Source organism: Pezoporus wallicus, unplaced genomic scaffold (genome assembly GCF_028554395.1).
Source record: "Pezoporus wallicus isolate ANWC-B61680 ecotype Strahan unplaced genomic scaffold, APGP_CSIRO_Pwel_v1 scaffold_2696, whole genome shotgun sequence".
NCBI classification, from domain to species: domain Eukaryota; kingdom Metazoa; phylum Chordata; class Aves; order Psittaciformes; family Psittacidae; genus Pezoporus; species Pezoporus wallicus.
The window spans coordinates 1,042,860-1,059,776 of record NW_026637439.1 but is presented as its reverse complement, the minus strand read 5'-3'; the positions used below and the strand labels follow the sequence as shown (position 1 = coordinate 1,059,776).

General features: G+C 39.8%; 2 protein-coding genes across 2 annotated transcripts in view; both read left to right on the top strand.

The window, feature by feature from the left end:
- The window catches only part of DMGDH (dimethylglycine dehydrogenase), a 43,084-nt gene extending 42,349 nt beyond the window's left edge, over positions 1 to 735 (top strand). Inside the window, exon 16 of the mRNA XM_057405450.1 lies at positions 25 to 735. Coding sequence (XP_057261433.1) covers positions 25 to 240 — 216 coding nt within the window. The 3' untranslated portion in view covers positions 241 to 735. The remainder of the gene's footprint in view (positions 1 to 24) is intronic.
- A 4,869-nt stretch (positions 736 to 5,604) lies between these two features.
- Positions 5,605 to 16,917, top strand: part of ARSB (arylsulfatase B) — a 59,939-nt gene continuing 48,626 nt past the window's right edge. The window contains 5 exon segments of the mRNA XM_057405513.1: positions 5,605 to 6,086; positions 6,088 to 6,271; positions 9,186 to 9,372; positions 11,694 to 11,884; positions 12,508 to 12,715. Of these exon segments, the coding sequence (XP_057261496.1) occupies positions 5,605 to 6,086; positions 6,088 to 6,271; positions 9,186 to 9,372; positions 11,694 to 11,884; positions 12,508 to 12,715 (1,252 nt within the window).

The following is a 16,917-nucleotide window of genomic DNA, read 5'->3' as shown; positions in this document are numbered from 1 at the left end:
TAAATGTTTGTGGGTTTTTTCCAGGTTATCGGCAACACCACATCTGGAAGTTTCAGTTACAGTGCTCAGCAGAGTCTGGCTTTTGCATATGTTCCCACAGAACTCAGCAAAGTTGGACAGAAATTGGAAGTTGAACTTTTAGGAAAAAATTATCCTGCAACCATTATACAAGAGCCACTGGTGCTGACTGAACCAACAAGAATGCGCCTTCAGAAAAAGGGTGAAAGTCCAAAAATATGAATACAGACAGGGATACAACAAATTGAGCAGTAGGAAATAGTTCCATTAATATGCATGAAGAGAATGAGACTACTCAGATTTGCAGATTACTAAGCGCAAGATCCTTGTTGCCATACATGGGTGAGAAATTCAATGCTGTTTGCATTAGAAATCTGAGCAGAGTTGTGGTCCTCTCCCCAGTAGCACTTGGGAACAGAAAGTGGCTGCAACTTAGCAGAGACTTGATTCAGCTTGATCCCACGTAGGCTGGCACATCCAAATTAATGCAGAGGAGAAATTTTCTCTTAGTACTGGCCGATAGCAAATTCTTCCTCCTTGACACTCACAGTTCCTCCTTTGCCTGCCCTAAGGGTAGCTTATCCTGGCTCCTTACAACATACCACTACAAACTTACCGTTAAAATAGTATCACTAGTTCTGCACAGAAATGCTTCCTAAAGAACTGAAATACATCACAGGAATCATTAAAAATAATAAAGGTGGTATTAAAAGCAAACTGAACTGTTAACATTTTTTCCAACGTGTCATCCTGGCAAAAATTCTTACACAAGATCAAAATCTAGTTCTTAATGAAACAGTTCAGACCTTTTGTTTCATTATTTTATATAAATCATTGTCTTCATTATTTTATATGAATCATCTGGCAGATTACATGTAGTATTATACAACATACAGGATGTTGCTGCAATTTCTCAACAGAACTTAAAATCATGGGTTTACTGTTCTAAATCTGAAACTCTAGACTGACACCAAGGGAATTAAGTTCTTCCTTTTCCTGTTATTTATAGATTGAACAGCAGTAAGAGCCATATGTTCTTTGCACAGAAATATTAACAATGAAAAAATATCATTAAATTCACAGCAGAGGAGCTTTATTCAGTATTAAAGCAGGATTGGGATACTGTATATGATGGGTATACATTAAAGTATTAAAACACTATTCTGAATTTCATAATATGTTCAACTATTCTTTTAAATAACAGTATCACAGTTTCCAACTTACAAAGAGTAATATTCCCTTTAAGGCTATAGGTAAATATTTTCAAAGTATGTTTGAATAATGTTCAACATGTACTTTCTCCAAAGAAGTTGGTGCCTCTAAATTTTCAGCAAAGAAGCAACATATAAACAGAATATACCAGGAGAAACACAATTTCAATAATGAACACTTGCTAAAGGAAGCTGACATTACATTGAGCTATTCTGAGTATCTTTTAAAAAGCAGGTCAAAGTAAAATATAAAGGCTTTGGTAGGTTTGCATGTAGAACTATTTTGAGTGAAAAATCCATTCAGAAATTCATGCTTTCATAAGTGATTTAGTTATGCTTTGCTGAATCAGTCAGAGATGTTACTTTCTCTAAAGGTGACATTATTTGTAATGAGGCAATTGGCCACCGTGTTTCCTTTAGCATTTAAATACACCTAAAATACAACATTGTGCTGACGTGGCTTTATTTAGACTATGGAGGATGAAAGAAATTTTTAGGAACTTAGTTTTGAATTTCAGTATTTTTTGAGAACATGAAAATTCACTAGACATCACATCCTGGAGTGAATAGTAACAGTTATGGCACAAGCTGTCACGTGTACTTTCCTAATAAGCTTTGCTATGACAAAACTCTTGTTTCAACAATGCCTTTCGCATCCCAGTCTGAAGGTTAGATTCAGGTTTGTAACTCCTTTTCCTGCTTGGAAGAAAGAAGTGCTATTCATCAACATGTCATTAATCGGTCTGGCTGTGCAGAAGGGGCAGGCTTTTTGCAGTCCGAACAAAAGGTCTGAACAAAATCACAGATGTAATTCCCCAGAAACTGTACCCTCCGTGGGCTTGTACCACATTGACAGCTGTAACCTCCCAGCCCCTAATTTCTCCTTATACCTGATGCAGAGAACAACCTTTCTCATTTCACAGTGTAGCATTGTATAGGCCCAAATACTGATATCCTTGTGGGCTTCTCATTGACAGCTGTTGTCACCCAGGTCTCCCCAAGATTGAGCTATGGCCAGTTAATTTTCATTTAGTTTCAAGATTTAGGGAAGCAGGTAAAAACAATCTCATGTTATTGCTGGGACAAGACAATGCAAAGTGAAGTTTATTTCCAGCAGCCAACTTGTAAGACCAAAACAACACCCTTTCATCAATGACAGTATATAAAACAATTAAGAGTATCTGAGAGCTTGTTTCACTGTTACCTCTTAAGAATGGCTGTTCTTCCTGTTTAACAATGCATTCAGGAGCAGAAATACCTGAAGCAGTTTGGCTGGGTATTAGAAGCATGTAACTATGATAACTGCATGACTGACAGGACTTCCTAGTTGACCTAGCTGCTTTTTTACCCTGATACCCAAATCAGTTTACTGAGTATTTATTAGGTTAGCTCAACATTGCAGCCCTTTGCGCAGCATAGATAAACTAAAGGGTAAGGGGATAAGCTTTACAAATCATGCCCACAGGGAGTTTCACACGTATAAGTCAATCTATCATGGTTATAAAAAAAAAATAAAATTCTAAACCTGAAGAAATAAGGGATGAAGCATGGGGGAAGGGAGTGTTCAGCAATGTTCACAGTTTTCTGTCACCACTTCTTTTCATTACGGGTTGTGATATGGTGTTGCATAAACTTGTGGTGTCAAAATAGAGCAAGAGGAAGTGAATAAAAGCAAGAATGGTTAAGTAGTATATCCGTATTTTAAGAGGGTTTCTAGCCAATCAAACAGAAATACCGGAGTAGAAAGACTGTCAGGGACATCAGTAAAGTTTTCCGCAACCCCATTAACTAACAAAGGAGACTCCTCTGTAACGAGGTGAAAAAAATAACACTTGGTCAGCTAGGAAATTTTCTGAAATACTCAAATTTCTGTGTTCAGAGAGGTCAGAACATATTAAAAAGTAATTTCCCCACACATGTATTTTTGCCATTTTCTTTTATTTTTCCATCTCCAGAGACTTTTGGCACACCAGAGTAGATGTTACTATTACCATTTGAATTTTTGCTCCAAGTTCCCATCTGCTATGGCAAGAAGTGTCATGTTCATGCTTTGCTTGGAATGATAAATCAACACAATACCCTAGTCTTGTGTGTCACTCTACATATGTCGTTAATCATCAACATCAAAACAGCATCTCAATTCAGAAAAGACAGATTGAAACATAAAGGACTGAACATTTATGATTTATTCTTTTGAATCAAGAGAATACTCTCTGATATAAATAATATTTTCTGATTGGGATCCAAAATGCCTCAACCAGTATTTAAAAAGACTCTTGACAAAACATGACAGGCAGGCAGCAACATCCAGACTGTGACTGTGAAGTATCTTCCATGTATGTTTCAGATGGCTCAATTTAATGTTTTAACTCTGGCAGCTCAGGCAATGAGATTATCCAACTCTGGTGGAGCAGGATAACCCTCAAGTAAGTGTTGATGTTCCTCTACAAGGGTATATAAGTTCAGCTGCACATGAACAGCATGATAACTTTGGAAATACATCAGGTATTATAACTATTATGAATTTTATGCCAAAAATTGTATCCAACATTTCTGATTGTGTAACTTTTCAAAGTAATTATTTTGAATGAACAAGAATGGTTTCCATGGGAATGTGCTAACATTTGAATGGAACTTCACCTATAACAAGCACACAGAAGAAGTTAGTAAAATAAACAATTCAGTGAGACAGCTGCGACTGGTAATGGGACCTGAAGTAAAAAAAAAAGATAAATTGGAACTTTGCAACCTTTTGAACAGTAGGAATGACATCTCAACAAAGAAGATATAACTCAGAGACATGTACCAGCTTGTCATCAATCCTAGAATTTACTTAAGGGAAAACTGACTTTAAGAATTTGTTGCTGCTTCTTCCAGTACCAGCTGTGGACTATAGGACATTCCTGTTGTAGAGATAAACTTGGCATCACTCATAATTGCTGTTGTTTTCAAACCAGCAGGGAACATTTGGGATTTATACAAAAACAATTGGATAAATAACTTCATAGTCTTATCCACTAGACTTCATTCAAAGGAGCAGGAACTTTTTGTTTATATAGACTTATCAGTCAAAAAGAAAGGAGACAGGAGTCTAGCACACTCAATGTTTGGCTTTCTTACCAAGAAATACAGTTTTTAATGTGTGTTGTTCTTTCACCTGCTACCAAATCACTATATACATTTGGGAATGCACATATGTACCATTCCAGCTAAATGTGGTCATTTGATCTTTCACTAAACACTGAAATTTTTCATAGTCCTAGATTTTACATCAAGATTAAGGTAGTCGTTGCTTGCAATATTGCTTTAGAATATTACACAGTTTGAAGAAGCAGCCCTGTTGACATAGCTATTATTTCTGCTTCTGGGTTGCTTCACTTCCTTCCTATGCAGTAACAGTCATAAGCCCCATCTTACAGCCAGACCTAGATCAAGGCTTCTCATAGACAAAGAAGAGAAAAAAAACAATGGGTCTCTTACAGTTTTGTAGGAGGGCAGACAGGGAAGGGGATGGGAGTAGCAGCTGATGATAGAATCAGCTAGGTTGGAAAACACCTCTTAAATCACCAAGTCTAACCATTGCCCCAAGACTGCCAAGTCCACCACTAAACCATGTCACAGCCTCATCTACCTGTTTTTTGAACATTTCCAGTGACAGCAATTCTACCCCTTCCCTGGGCAGCCTGTTCCAATGCCTGATCACCCTCTTGGTACAGAAAGTTTTCCTAATACCCAATCTAAACCTCCCCTGGCACAGCTTGAAGCCTTTACCTCTTGTCCTACCACTTATTACTTGGGAGACCAATCCCCCACCTCACTCAATCCTCTTCTTAGGTATTTGTAGAGAGCAGTGAGGTCCTCCCTGAGCCTTCTCTTCCCCAGACTAAAGAGCCCCAGGTCCCTCAGCTGCTCCTAATCTGACTTGTGATACAGACCCTTCACCAGCTTCATTGCCTTTCTCTGGACTTGGTCCAGCACCTCAATGTCTTTCTTGTGGTGAGGGGCCCAGAACTGAACACAGGATTCGAGGTGCAGCCTCACCAGTGCTCAGTACAGGGGGATGGTAGCAGAGAGGCCATGCAGCTTCCCCTGCAGCAGTAACTGCCATCTCGCACAGCTCAGCTGCACCTTCAGTGATGGTGGCAACTTGTTTTTCCCATGCTGTAGCCCAGTGAACCAGATTTAGGTTACTTTCTAACCTAAATCTGGCAAGCAGCAAGGCCATGACTGTGCTGCAGCTGCCCCACTTTGCTTATATGTGGAATAAACTGTTGGCAGTATTAAATCTGGGTGAGCTTTACGGGTTCGTGCATGAAGACAAAAGTAATAGCCCAGTTACACCAGAATCCACTGTGTCCTCTACTCAAACTGTTATATGACTTCCTTGGAAACACAGCTGACTTGTGACACAAGCTTGCGAGTGGTTCCCTGGGGAAAGCGCCATGGTTTAAGACCGATGTTTAATGTAGGAGTTAAAGACAAAATCGTAAGGGGAGTCCAGCACCACCGAGCTGAACGCTCTGCCAACACTGGCAACAACTTAGCAGTCACCTTTAACATTTCATTCCAAAACCCATCTGCCTCGAGCTCCGAGGCCGCGTTCACTGCTCCGGAGCGCGCCCATTGCCAGGGCACAACCCGCAGCACCGGGGTGCGAGGCAAACGGCGCCAGCGCAGCTCCGCCGGGCGCGCCCCACGCCTCAGCCCGGCCCGGTCGGAGGGAGGAGCCACGGCCGTGGGCGGGCCCCGCGGCCCAGTTCCTGGTGTCGGGGATGGCGCGGGGTTGCGGTGCCCAGCCGCGCTGCCTGCCGTGCTGCCTGCTCCTCTGCCTGCTGCAGCTGGCGGCGGCGCGGGCGCCACCCCCGCACTTGGTGCTGGTGCTGGCCGATGACCTGGGCTGGGGCGATGTGGGCTGGCACGGCTCGGCCATCCGCACACCGCGGCTGGACGCGCTGGGAGCGGGCGGCGTGCGGCTGGAGCGGTACTACACCCAGCCGCTCTGCACGCCCTCCCGCAGCCAGCTCCTCAGCGGCCGCTACCAGGTAGGACGCGGATCGAGGGGGACACGGAGCCCCGGAGGCGCTGCCCGGCGCGGCGATGCCCACAGAGAGCCCCGGGCAGCCCCCTGCCACCGCTGCTTCCCGCCACGCTGCAGCGGGTGGCAGGTGGGGGGCTCTCCTCTGCTTGCTCTGGGCAGCGCTCTGTAGTTTGGCCTCCTTGTGTCCACAGAGGGGCGCTTGGAAGAAGGCTGCTGTGTGAAAACCAGTTGTGTTTAAATGCAGACTCTGGTTTGCTCGCTCGGGAGCAAATCAAACGTGGGTTTAGTGCAAGTTGTTCTGCTTCAGAAAAGCCGAGGTGCTTCCTGTGCTTCAGTTGGTTTAACAGGCATGGCAGTGTATTGTGAAAAATATCCCTGTACCAGTCGTCTTCTCCTTACATGCTGCTGAACTGGACAGGCACGGGGAGAGGACTCATCCAGAAGTGAATCAACGCCGTGTGTTCTGTTTGTGCAGCATCTTTTCCAGTGCGGCATCTTTTCCAGGGCAGCGTTTAAATGCATCCTAGCCTATACATTCTCCTTCATGGTACTGTACATGTAGATATTTATATGCCCCTTGACGGAGTGCACACAGACATCCTTAGTCTGGGTGTCCAGCTGCTTCATAGTCATGGTTTTCCCCATTTTCTATTTCTTTTTCCTGTTGCACAGGTGTAAGAACTGGACTTTATCATACTGCGTACTTCTGTGCCTTCCTCCCCTTTCTTGTCTCCCCCCCCCCCCCCCCCCGCGCATTCCTTCGGGAAAAGCAGAAAGGGGAGGAAGAGGACTACAACATGGACAGAAAGCAAAAGCTTATGGAGGGTTAAGTGTATTTCAGAAACTTTCCCTTGCTTTCAAAAAGTCCTGCACGTACACATTAACCAGAGTGATTTATGGTTAATAAATATGGCTAAGAACCTGCCCAGAATGAAAATAAACGTCATCCTATATTAGTGGATGTTATCTTCTGTTGCTGTGGAAAGGTTGTCTTTTCAAACAGTATTTGTCCTGTTCCTAGAAAGTCCAAGAATCAAGAATAATAATGAATAGGAAGATGTAATTGACTTTTTCTTTACCCACTCTTCAGAATCTGAAGATGTGTACCTACATGTGGGTCAGGGTTAGCTGGACATTGCTGCATCTAGTCTTAAAGATGAAAATTAGAAATGCTCATAGTTTAGTTCAGGTATAAATTCATCATATACATCTGATAATTTGATCATCTTTGTGTTGACCTTGTTACAAATGAGTAAAATAATAGCAGAAAATGTAAAGGTTTGGGATTGCTCAGAGACATGAAAATGTCTCTGGTCCTATCTGGAGCTAGAATTTCAATTGTAAGCTTGCAGTCCATAAAGAAAGAAGAGCAAAGGTATTGGTTTATGAAAACAATAGACTGTTTTTTATTATTATTGTTTTTCTTTCATTTTTCAGAGGCAGTGAAAGAAATCACATTGCTTTGCTACCTTGTGTCTTTCACTATATTAATAATCTTTTTGGTAATACTGCATTTACAACAACAGCAAAAAATATTTTTCCTAGGTCCTGTTCCAAAGAAAATTTGTAACTAGTAAGCCCTTTGTAAGAGTCTACTTACCTACTTACCCCAGGGCTTATTTGGTTTAAAAGTCAACTCAGGGTGTTGCTAAAGTGATGCTTGAAAAAATTAGTCATGCAGCTTGCTACACTGGAGTGCCTAGTGGACTTATAAAATCTGTTGTCTTGTGATTTGAAAGGTCTTGAAGGTTTTGTGCTTTGACGAGACAAATTCCTAGAAATATTTAGTGAATAAGCAGGATATTTATACTTGCACATACATGTTTTCTGGCCTAGGTTTAAGGTAGTGCCTTTTTCTGGTGGAGATAGGGAAGCTAACAAAAGTCAGCTTATAGTAGAGTAACTGCAGAAGTTCCTTGAATCAAGCAGAATTTACTGCTTTGAGTACCATTGTCAGTCATGCTTCTGTAAAGAGATAAAAACTCACCACTTGTTAAGATTGGACACTTATGTGAAGCTATCAAAAGTCAGATCTAGACACTGTCAAAAACTTATGTCACCTTCATTACTGAAATGCTTTTTATACTGCTTGCACTCATTTTAAGTATGTAAATCAATATATAGGTGTGTATATATATATATAATGTCCATTTAGAAAAGAATAATGGTAGGTAATGGGTTCAAACTTAAACAGTGGAAGTTCAGGTCAGATATAAGGAACTTCTTTACTATGAGGCTGATGAGGCAGTGGAACAGGGTGCCCAAAGAAGTGGTAAATGCTCCATCCCTGGCAGTGATCAAGGCCAGGTTGGACAGAGCCTTGGGAGATGTGGTCTAGTGTGAGGTGTCCCAGCACATGGCAGGCGGGTTGAAAATAGATGATCTAAATGTCCTTTCCAACCCAAACCATTTCATGATTCTAATAGCTTTCTTAGCTTTTATCATCCTCTCCACCAGTGACTGTTCTCTGGTACAGGCAAAAGGTGGGTAGCTTCGCCTGCCATGCACTTTTTTGCCTATCTCCATCCTATTTAAAATTTCTCATTCCATGTTGAGATGTAGTCCCTGGACTTCAGACAGACTGTAATGGTAATTGTTACCTGTTAGATTTTTAGATGAAAACACAAAAGGCTTTGGTTGTTGTTTGGGTTTTGGTTTATGTTGGGGTTGGTTTTTTGTTTGTTCATTTGTTTTGTGTTGTTTTTCTTCTTAATTGCACTTGATTTATGCCTGGGAAGATCTTGTTAACCCCTGTGGTGCTATTTCCTTGTCTTCTTTCAGGCTACCCCTGCCCTCTGCAGGAGCCTGTAAAACTGGTGCTATCCTCTGGTGTAGCTGTGTTACTTTTTGTCCCTGCTTATAAAGTAGCCTGCAGGAGCACAGTGTAACTGATCTCTCATCCTTCTTTTATCCACTAGATCCATACAGGTTTACAGCACCAGATAATCTGGCCGTGCCAGCCCAGCTGTTTGCCACTGGATGAGAAACTCCTCCCAGAGCTACTTCAAGAGGCGGGATACGTTACTCACATGGTGGGGAAGTGGCATTTAGGGATGTACAGAAAAGAATGCCTTCCAACCCGCAGAGGATTCGATACTTATTTTGGTAATGGTTAGATTTAACATGGGCAATAAATGCGGTATAAAAATTTTTCAGAAATGGCCCATTTCTCCTAAGAACAGCAGATTTTCTATTAGCGTGTAAGTAAATCAATACCTGGGCATGCATGTTTCCGGGGTATAACTGCTTAAAATAAGATAGTCCTGCATGCCCAGGACTTACAACTTACTAAATAAAGTATAATTATTGAGAGTCTCCAAAGAGAGTGTTTCTCCCTTGGAACAAATTAATATTTGGTTCCACATTGGTTAGAAGATTTAAGGTGTAGTGGTTAGTTTGCTTTTATAAGTGTCTTTAATATGAATGTTTTCTGTTGTATCAGACAGTAGACATGGCTTGCTTTGCAAATAATGTTACGCTTCTAAAAGCTGATATGTTTAAGAGAGAAACAGACATCATAAAACACTGTGTTCATGCTTTGTGAATAGAGTAGCACTGGTTTTCCAGAGCCTGTGCAAGGAAGATGGTGGGAGAGCCTTTATAAAACAGTATCCAAAAAGTCTGTTGCAGGAACTCAAGAGTTAATGAAGTCAAACTCTCTGACTCAAAAAATAGTGCCAGAAATACATTGCCCAGGTCTGTGTTACTTGCAAAGCAACTTGTAGCTACATGTTGTTTATTCTTCCTCTGGCAAAGGCTTCCATCTCTGTATTGATTGGATGTTCATTGGTTTTCCCCAAGTGTCACAGATGTTATGTCTGCAGTACATCTCATTCTGCATGGTACTGAACACAAAGTGGCCCACCTCCCCTTGTTTTTTTTTAAGACACTTTCATTGAATGGAGGATTTTGAAACAGTTCATTGCCTTCAAAATAACTTTGCAAGCTATTGACAGTACTGCTGCTCACTTCTGCAGCTGAGAAAGTAGGGTACAGAGAAACTTAAACAGGAGTCTGCATTCTTCTTGTCTGACTTTAGAGCCTGGCTTTGCTACATGCCCTTTATAGACAAAGACAATCCAAACTTTACATGGGTAGAAGTGTTCCCTTAGCTTGTTTAGCTCCTTTAACTCTTTAGGGAGCCTGGGGCCACAACTGAATTAAGCTTATATATATATATATGGATCATAACAGCTCATTGCTTAAACATGTATGCCTCCTCTCATCCCTTCACAGGAGCTTGGGATCTTTTTGGTGGCATAGACATAGGTAGGCTGTCACTCCTCATGAAATCTCACCCTGTGAACCAAGCAGGCTCTTAATGCAGGAGCCTTAATTCAGGCTGGCTCTGGGTATGGTTGTTGGGTGCCCAGTGTGACATTATTTTTCAGAGAATGCAGCAGTCTAATGTCCTATAATGTTCATGTAATTCCAGTCAGCATTTATTGCAAATAAGGGCATTTGATTCTTTGGCATAATTGATGCAATGTCTCCTCCAGTGGGCACTCAAAGTGGAAAAATGCAACTTGCGGCACCGAGTGCGTGGATATAGGCAGTCTGTCCGCAAAGTCAGTCTTTATGCTTTGACAGCAAAGCCATTTTTTTCCTCCAAAAAATGTATTAGAATTATCTATTGTATTTAAAACCAAGCTTCATTCTTTCTGTACCTATTGTTTTTTTGCACAAGTAACTGAAGTAGAAGCTGCTGAATAAAAGTTTAAGTGCTGTCCCTCCATTCTGGATTCTTGTCCCTAGATTTAGTTTGATTTTGCAGAATTTAAGAATATATTTTGAAGATTCATTTTGGGGTTTTATTCAGGGCATTAGGGGATAAATCTGAAACCTAATTTCAAAAGTAATAATTACTGACATTCAAATGATTTTGAGGTATTTTGTTTCTGATTGATAAAAGGTAAAGGCACTTTATGCTTAACAGGATAAGCCCTTGATAGGTGCAAACATGTACCTGTAGAATTATTGCAGTTTTTCTTCTGGGTATCTTAGTATTCTTTCTTTTCACCAGTAGGTGTCAGCAGTGGATCTGAAATTATACCTGTTTTTGAATGAATAAATAAATTCCAAACTTTCTAATAGAGATGTCTTATGTAAAAATACAAATATACAAAATCATGCCAGCTAAAAATCAGAGTTGTACATGGGTAGGTCACTGCCTTTTCTATGAGCGCATTAGTTTAATGCTCGTGTCTTTGATACCAAGTTACACAATCAAAAGTCACTGAACAGCTTTCAAAAGCAGTTTCAAAAGTCAGGGAATGTCACTACAGGTAGTCAAATGGTGAATGAAAGTTTCAGCTCAAAACCACTAATGTTTTGACATTTAGTCTTGACTTCTTTCCTCCTGATATACATGTTTATGTGGCATGATGTTGGCTCGCCTGCTTATTTGACATCTTCTCCTGTTCTAGGCTACCTTCTGGGGAGTGAGGATTACTATTCTCATGACCGTTGTGTCCTCATCAAAGCAAAGAACATAACGCGCTGCGCTCTGGACTTCCGAGATGGAGAAGAAGTTGCTACTGGGTTTAAAAGCATGTACTCCACTAATATATTCACAGAAAGAGCTATAGATCTTATAGCAAGTCACAAAACTGAGAAGGTACAGTCAGCAGCTGTTACTTTGATAACTTCAACAGTAAAGCATGTTTGATAAAAAATGTTAATGAAATATTAATGGAGAGGCATGTGCTTGAACTGTAATTTGGGGCTCTTCAGCAGGGTGCATAGAGCTAAATGTGAGAAGTAGTGCTGGTAAAACTTGCCTTCTCTCCTGTTAGAATCACTTTTGGCTGCACAGCCCTGGCCTGCTACCCTTCTCCGTTTTTTTTTTTTAGTACTACAAGTAAGGAATTTATAAAAAATACAAATAATAAGTTTATGGAAATGTTTTAGCATGTAGTTTGCTCTTCTAAAAAGAAAATGGAAAGTTTAATGGGAGAAGCTTCATGGGAAGAAACTCATAACTGTGTTACGAAGAAAAGATACATCTGAGTTTCTTTTCATAGCTTTGCAAAAGTCCTTTATCAAAGTTTTATTAGTTTATGTTTAGGGATTGGAAAAAAGAAATGTAGAAGAAATCAAAACACATTCCCTGCAGGTGTTGGTGAATCAGGGCTGCTTTTATTGCAGTAACTTTTTCATATAGTACCTTATGTTCAGTGGTAACTTTTTCATGTGGTACTTTATGTTCAACTGATTTCCATTCTGTCCCTTCTACCCCAGCCCCTTTTTCTCTACCTCGCTTTTCAGTCTGTCCATGAACCTCTTGAGGTCCCTGAAGAATACATGAAACCATATTCTTCCATTAAAGATGTAAAAAGGCGCCATTATGCAGGGATGGTGACCCTTATGGATGAAGCTGTAGGAAATCTTACTGATGCTCTGAAAAGATACGGTCTTTGGGACAACACAGTTCTCGTTTTCTCTACTGGTAAGTTCATTTAAATATTCTTTCAGTAATAACTTTTGATACTGTGTCTAACAAGCTGACTACAGAGACATTTTGCCCCTCTGTCCTTTCTCCATGTATTTTCTAACTATAGAAGATGTAATTTCTGGCTTGCTTTAGGTATTTCACAGACCCGTTACTCCCATGAAGCAAAGGTCTGTTAATAAAAAAGTGTAGTACGTGATGATACAGTCTAGGTTGCTAAGTTTTGTATCTACTAGCACAGGTTCTGGTTTCTAGATCTTTAGGGTAATGCAAATAATACATTAGAAAGCAGTTTCTTTTATTTCCAAATTAGGAATGAAACAGAACCTTTTTGAAATACAGCTGCTTGGCTGGGTTTCAGGAGCATAGTTGCTCTTGTTTGGTTGGGAGTGGAAAGTAGCCTTTCAAAGGTTACAGTTGCTCTTTTACCCAGGCTTTACATGTTAGGACTGTCAAAACAGCAGATCTTTCTCTGTAAACACTTACAAAAATCCCAAACAACAACAACAAGAAAACCAAACCCAAGGTTAATGAAAATGCAGTGATGTGTTTTGAGTTTAGCAGCTGCTTCCTATAGTGCTTGGAATCTTGGAATTTCATTTTGAGTTCAAACCTCTCTGCCTTATGGTGTTACACTATGTCCAGGTTTTGGCTTTGGTAGGATTTGGTAACTCTTCTATGGCTGTTTCTGTTTGTGATGTTTTTATATTTAGAACTGAAAGTAAGCAAAGCCATATGGAAAATTATGTCAGTATTTATCCCATATGGAAAAAATACAGTCTTTGCCGTGGGGGTCCTGATAGGGTTATTTCAGTAATGTTTGTTCGGTATATTGTGGAATAGAATTGAAGACATCTGAGCTGGAATTACAGAGTATGACTGAATTAAAAATACATTTTGTTTTGGTTTGTTTTTAAAACTTTTTTTTTTCAAAACAACAGCAGTATACCCTGATTTTGACAGTAGTTATCTTGCAATCAATTACAGGTGTGTTTCAACAAGAGTCAAGCAGTTAGGAGAATCCAGTGTCTTCCCTATCTAATGGGGCTTATCTTGAGTTAATTGATATTTTAAACTGCCATTAGGGGGATTTAGTATGACTGAAATGCAAGGAAATTTCGCCTAGATCAAGCAGGCCGGGGGCAGTGATTTGGGGTTTTTCAGTGCTATCTCTTCAATTCAAACAACTATTCTTTACAAGCATAAATATTGCATACATTAAAGACCCAATTTCCAGAACAATGAAATGTTGAAAACATTAAGTATTAAAAAACAAAGACAAAAAAAAAAGAAAAAAAGTTTTTTTTAATATATATTGCTTTTGCAGGTGGAGTGTTTTAAAATGGGCATTAGAACATGGCTGAAAAGAAAACAAAAGGGTCTGCAATTAAGCATTCTCACATAGCACAACTCTCTGCACAGCTTTCAAGTCCTTTGTAATTGCAAGTCTTACTGTGCACTGGAAGCCATAATATAGGCATATATTTATAATACAGGACCTTCAGCTCCTGAGGGCATGCCTGCTCAGGGAAACTGTGGCCCCTCTCCCCACCCCAAGTGCTGTCCTGGTACTGGAGACCCTCCTCTTGCTTTGTACAGCAAGACACATACACATTTTACCCTACTATCTGGTGTTCTCTCCAAGAAAGCTCTTCCCATGTTGTGAGGTTAAGAAAAATTTAAGTATTTAAATGAAGACTGCAAAGGGAGAGGCTAGGGAAAGATACAGTTATCTATATTTTTCATAAGAAAATCTGTGTCTCCTCTGCATAGTAGTTAAACACACATGATCATAAAAGCACTCTGTTTTGTTATAAACCTGTATGGTTTGATAACTGTAGTATTGAAACCTGTAAAAGAAAATTAAGATCATACTTTTAAGGTAGATTTTACTAGATTTGTTGCTATTCTCTGTTCAGGTATCTCCAAGATTCACACTTGGATATTTGTATATTTCACTGTTTCAAAATTCCTCCCCCAAAAGTAATTTACAAGTGTTAATTTGCTATTGTGTTCTGTAGGGAGTAGCACTGCAACATAGTGTCTTCCAGTTGATTCCTTCACTGTGCAATGTAACTCCAAAATTAGAGAGTTCTTTTTAGTGAGTGGTCATTGAAATACTCTAGAACGTGATCTAATCTTTGCTATCATGGTAGATTTAATCTTATTAAACTCTTTTGTTTTTCTTCTTATTTGTATATATTATGGCTCAACCAGGATTGCCTTGAAAACATGCCAGTTGGCAAACGGAAATACTGCACATTTTAAAGGGCCTTGTAAAATGTGTAGAACAACTCTAGTTCCTCCCTAAAGTGGCCTCTTGGAGACACCAAGCCAAAATGAAGTAATCTGGTCATTAGCAAAGTCTGACTCCAACAGTATAAGGTGTAAATCAACATCTCTGGTCTTTTTGAACAGCTACACAAGTTAATTATACATGTAACTAAGAAAAAGATGAGCTAGTTCAATGGTATGCGGTGTTATATTTGTGTATCAAGTAGTAGCTTGAAAAGTCTTGACTGGTGTGATATGAAAATGATTTGCTTTAATGGAGCACATTTTATACCGCAGATACAAGTACGTCTACACTAATGTGGTGAAAATGAAATCATTGCCTGTTTAAATGAAACAGATAAAAATGGGTGCAGTACTGTCTTGGGTACCTTTGGCCTTTTATGTATGCGAAATAAAAAAGAATGAGATGTAGGGTTTATTTTTCTTTTTACTAAACATAAGAGACTGTAACTACTGGCTTTCCTGAAGAGGGCCGTGATTTAAAATAAAGGTCATAAAAAGCATTCAAGTGATACGAATTTACCTCAGCACTATTAACACTGCCTTAGAATCTAGATTGTGCTTCAGATACAGACCTATGATTTCAGGTAAGAAGTGTAAATTTGCTGTAAATACCACGTGTTTATAGTTTCTGCAATGTATTACAAGTAATTTTGGTGGAAAGTTGCCACCATTAGAGCAAAGGAATCCAACCTCTAATTTCAGTTCTGTATTAAAGCTACTATCCTTTGTTTTATTTAACTTTCAGCTTTTTAATATACTGATTTTGCAGCTAAAATCATTACTAATTTTTCTTACAATATGCGTTCTTAGAAGTGGATTATTGCTGTAGTGTCTGGTGATTGCCATAAGAGGGCTTTGAACAGCAAAAATACGTGAAGCTTTTCAAGCCTTGGTTTACATTGCTAAGAGGAAAGCACATAAATCCTTTCCATAATGGAACATGTGACAGTGATGACTATTTTCAGCCCAAAAGAGGGTCTTTTTATCATGTTAGAGTTATGATTAATAAGAGCACAGATTGTTTTGAACATACTTACTGATGTTTATACAGTCCCTCTCTAGAACCCCTAGATTCTCCCTCCATCTCCCCAACTTCATATTACCCTATTAATTATTATTTTTTTCTCAGTCTCTTCCCACCCTCCTCCATCCAGTGCATTGTGGGGTTTTGTCTAATAAAATGTCAGGATTTTTTTCACTTGATTCCAGCTCTTTCTTCGGTAGAAATCAGGGATCTGACTTTCAACTGGTTCCCTGAGGGCAGATTTTATCTTCTCCCTGATGTCTTTGCTCCTGAGTGAACTTCTGCTCCTTCTCTTTTGCTAGTAGGAGACTTCAGAGAGACTTTTAATTGCAGGTTGCTCAGGCCAGCTGAAGAACAGATTGGTTAGAGCAGTTATTCTCCGGGTGTGGTGTCAGAGGTGCTCATTTTGAAGGTCGTGTTGTCACATTTTTTTTTTTTTTAGTAAACCTGCACAATTACAGATCTGAAGACCTGCTTTAATTGGTCTTGTCAGGAGGTTCTGAGAGGTTTGGTGCCTTGCCAGCGAGGAAGATGCCTAGGCATCTACTGCCTGAGCATCTGCTACTTCCTAAGAGGAATTAAACACAGATGCCTTAACTGCAAGCACCTTCAATCAGACTAGTTATTTGAGTCCATATAATTTCAAATAATTTTCTATTTCTTGATTATTTAAGCTTGTTGTTATAAAGGCAAAAGTTGTGGCTGGTCACTGTACTTGCATTTGTCAGACATTGCATGTCGATAAATTGTGAAAAGCTTGTGCGGCTGGTGTTTTGTATTCCATTGTTGGCTTTTATTCTTAGTCTTTTTCCACATTAAAGTGAGGGTGGTAAGAATGAATTTTTTAGAAATAAAAGAACATCTTCTGTGCTATTGA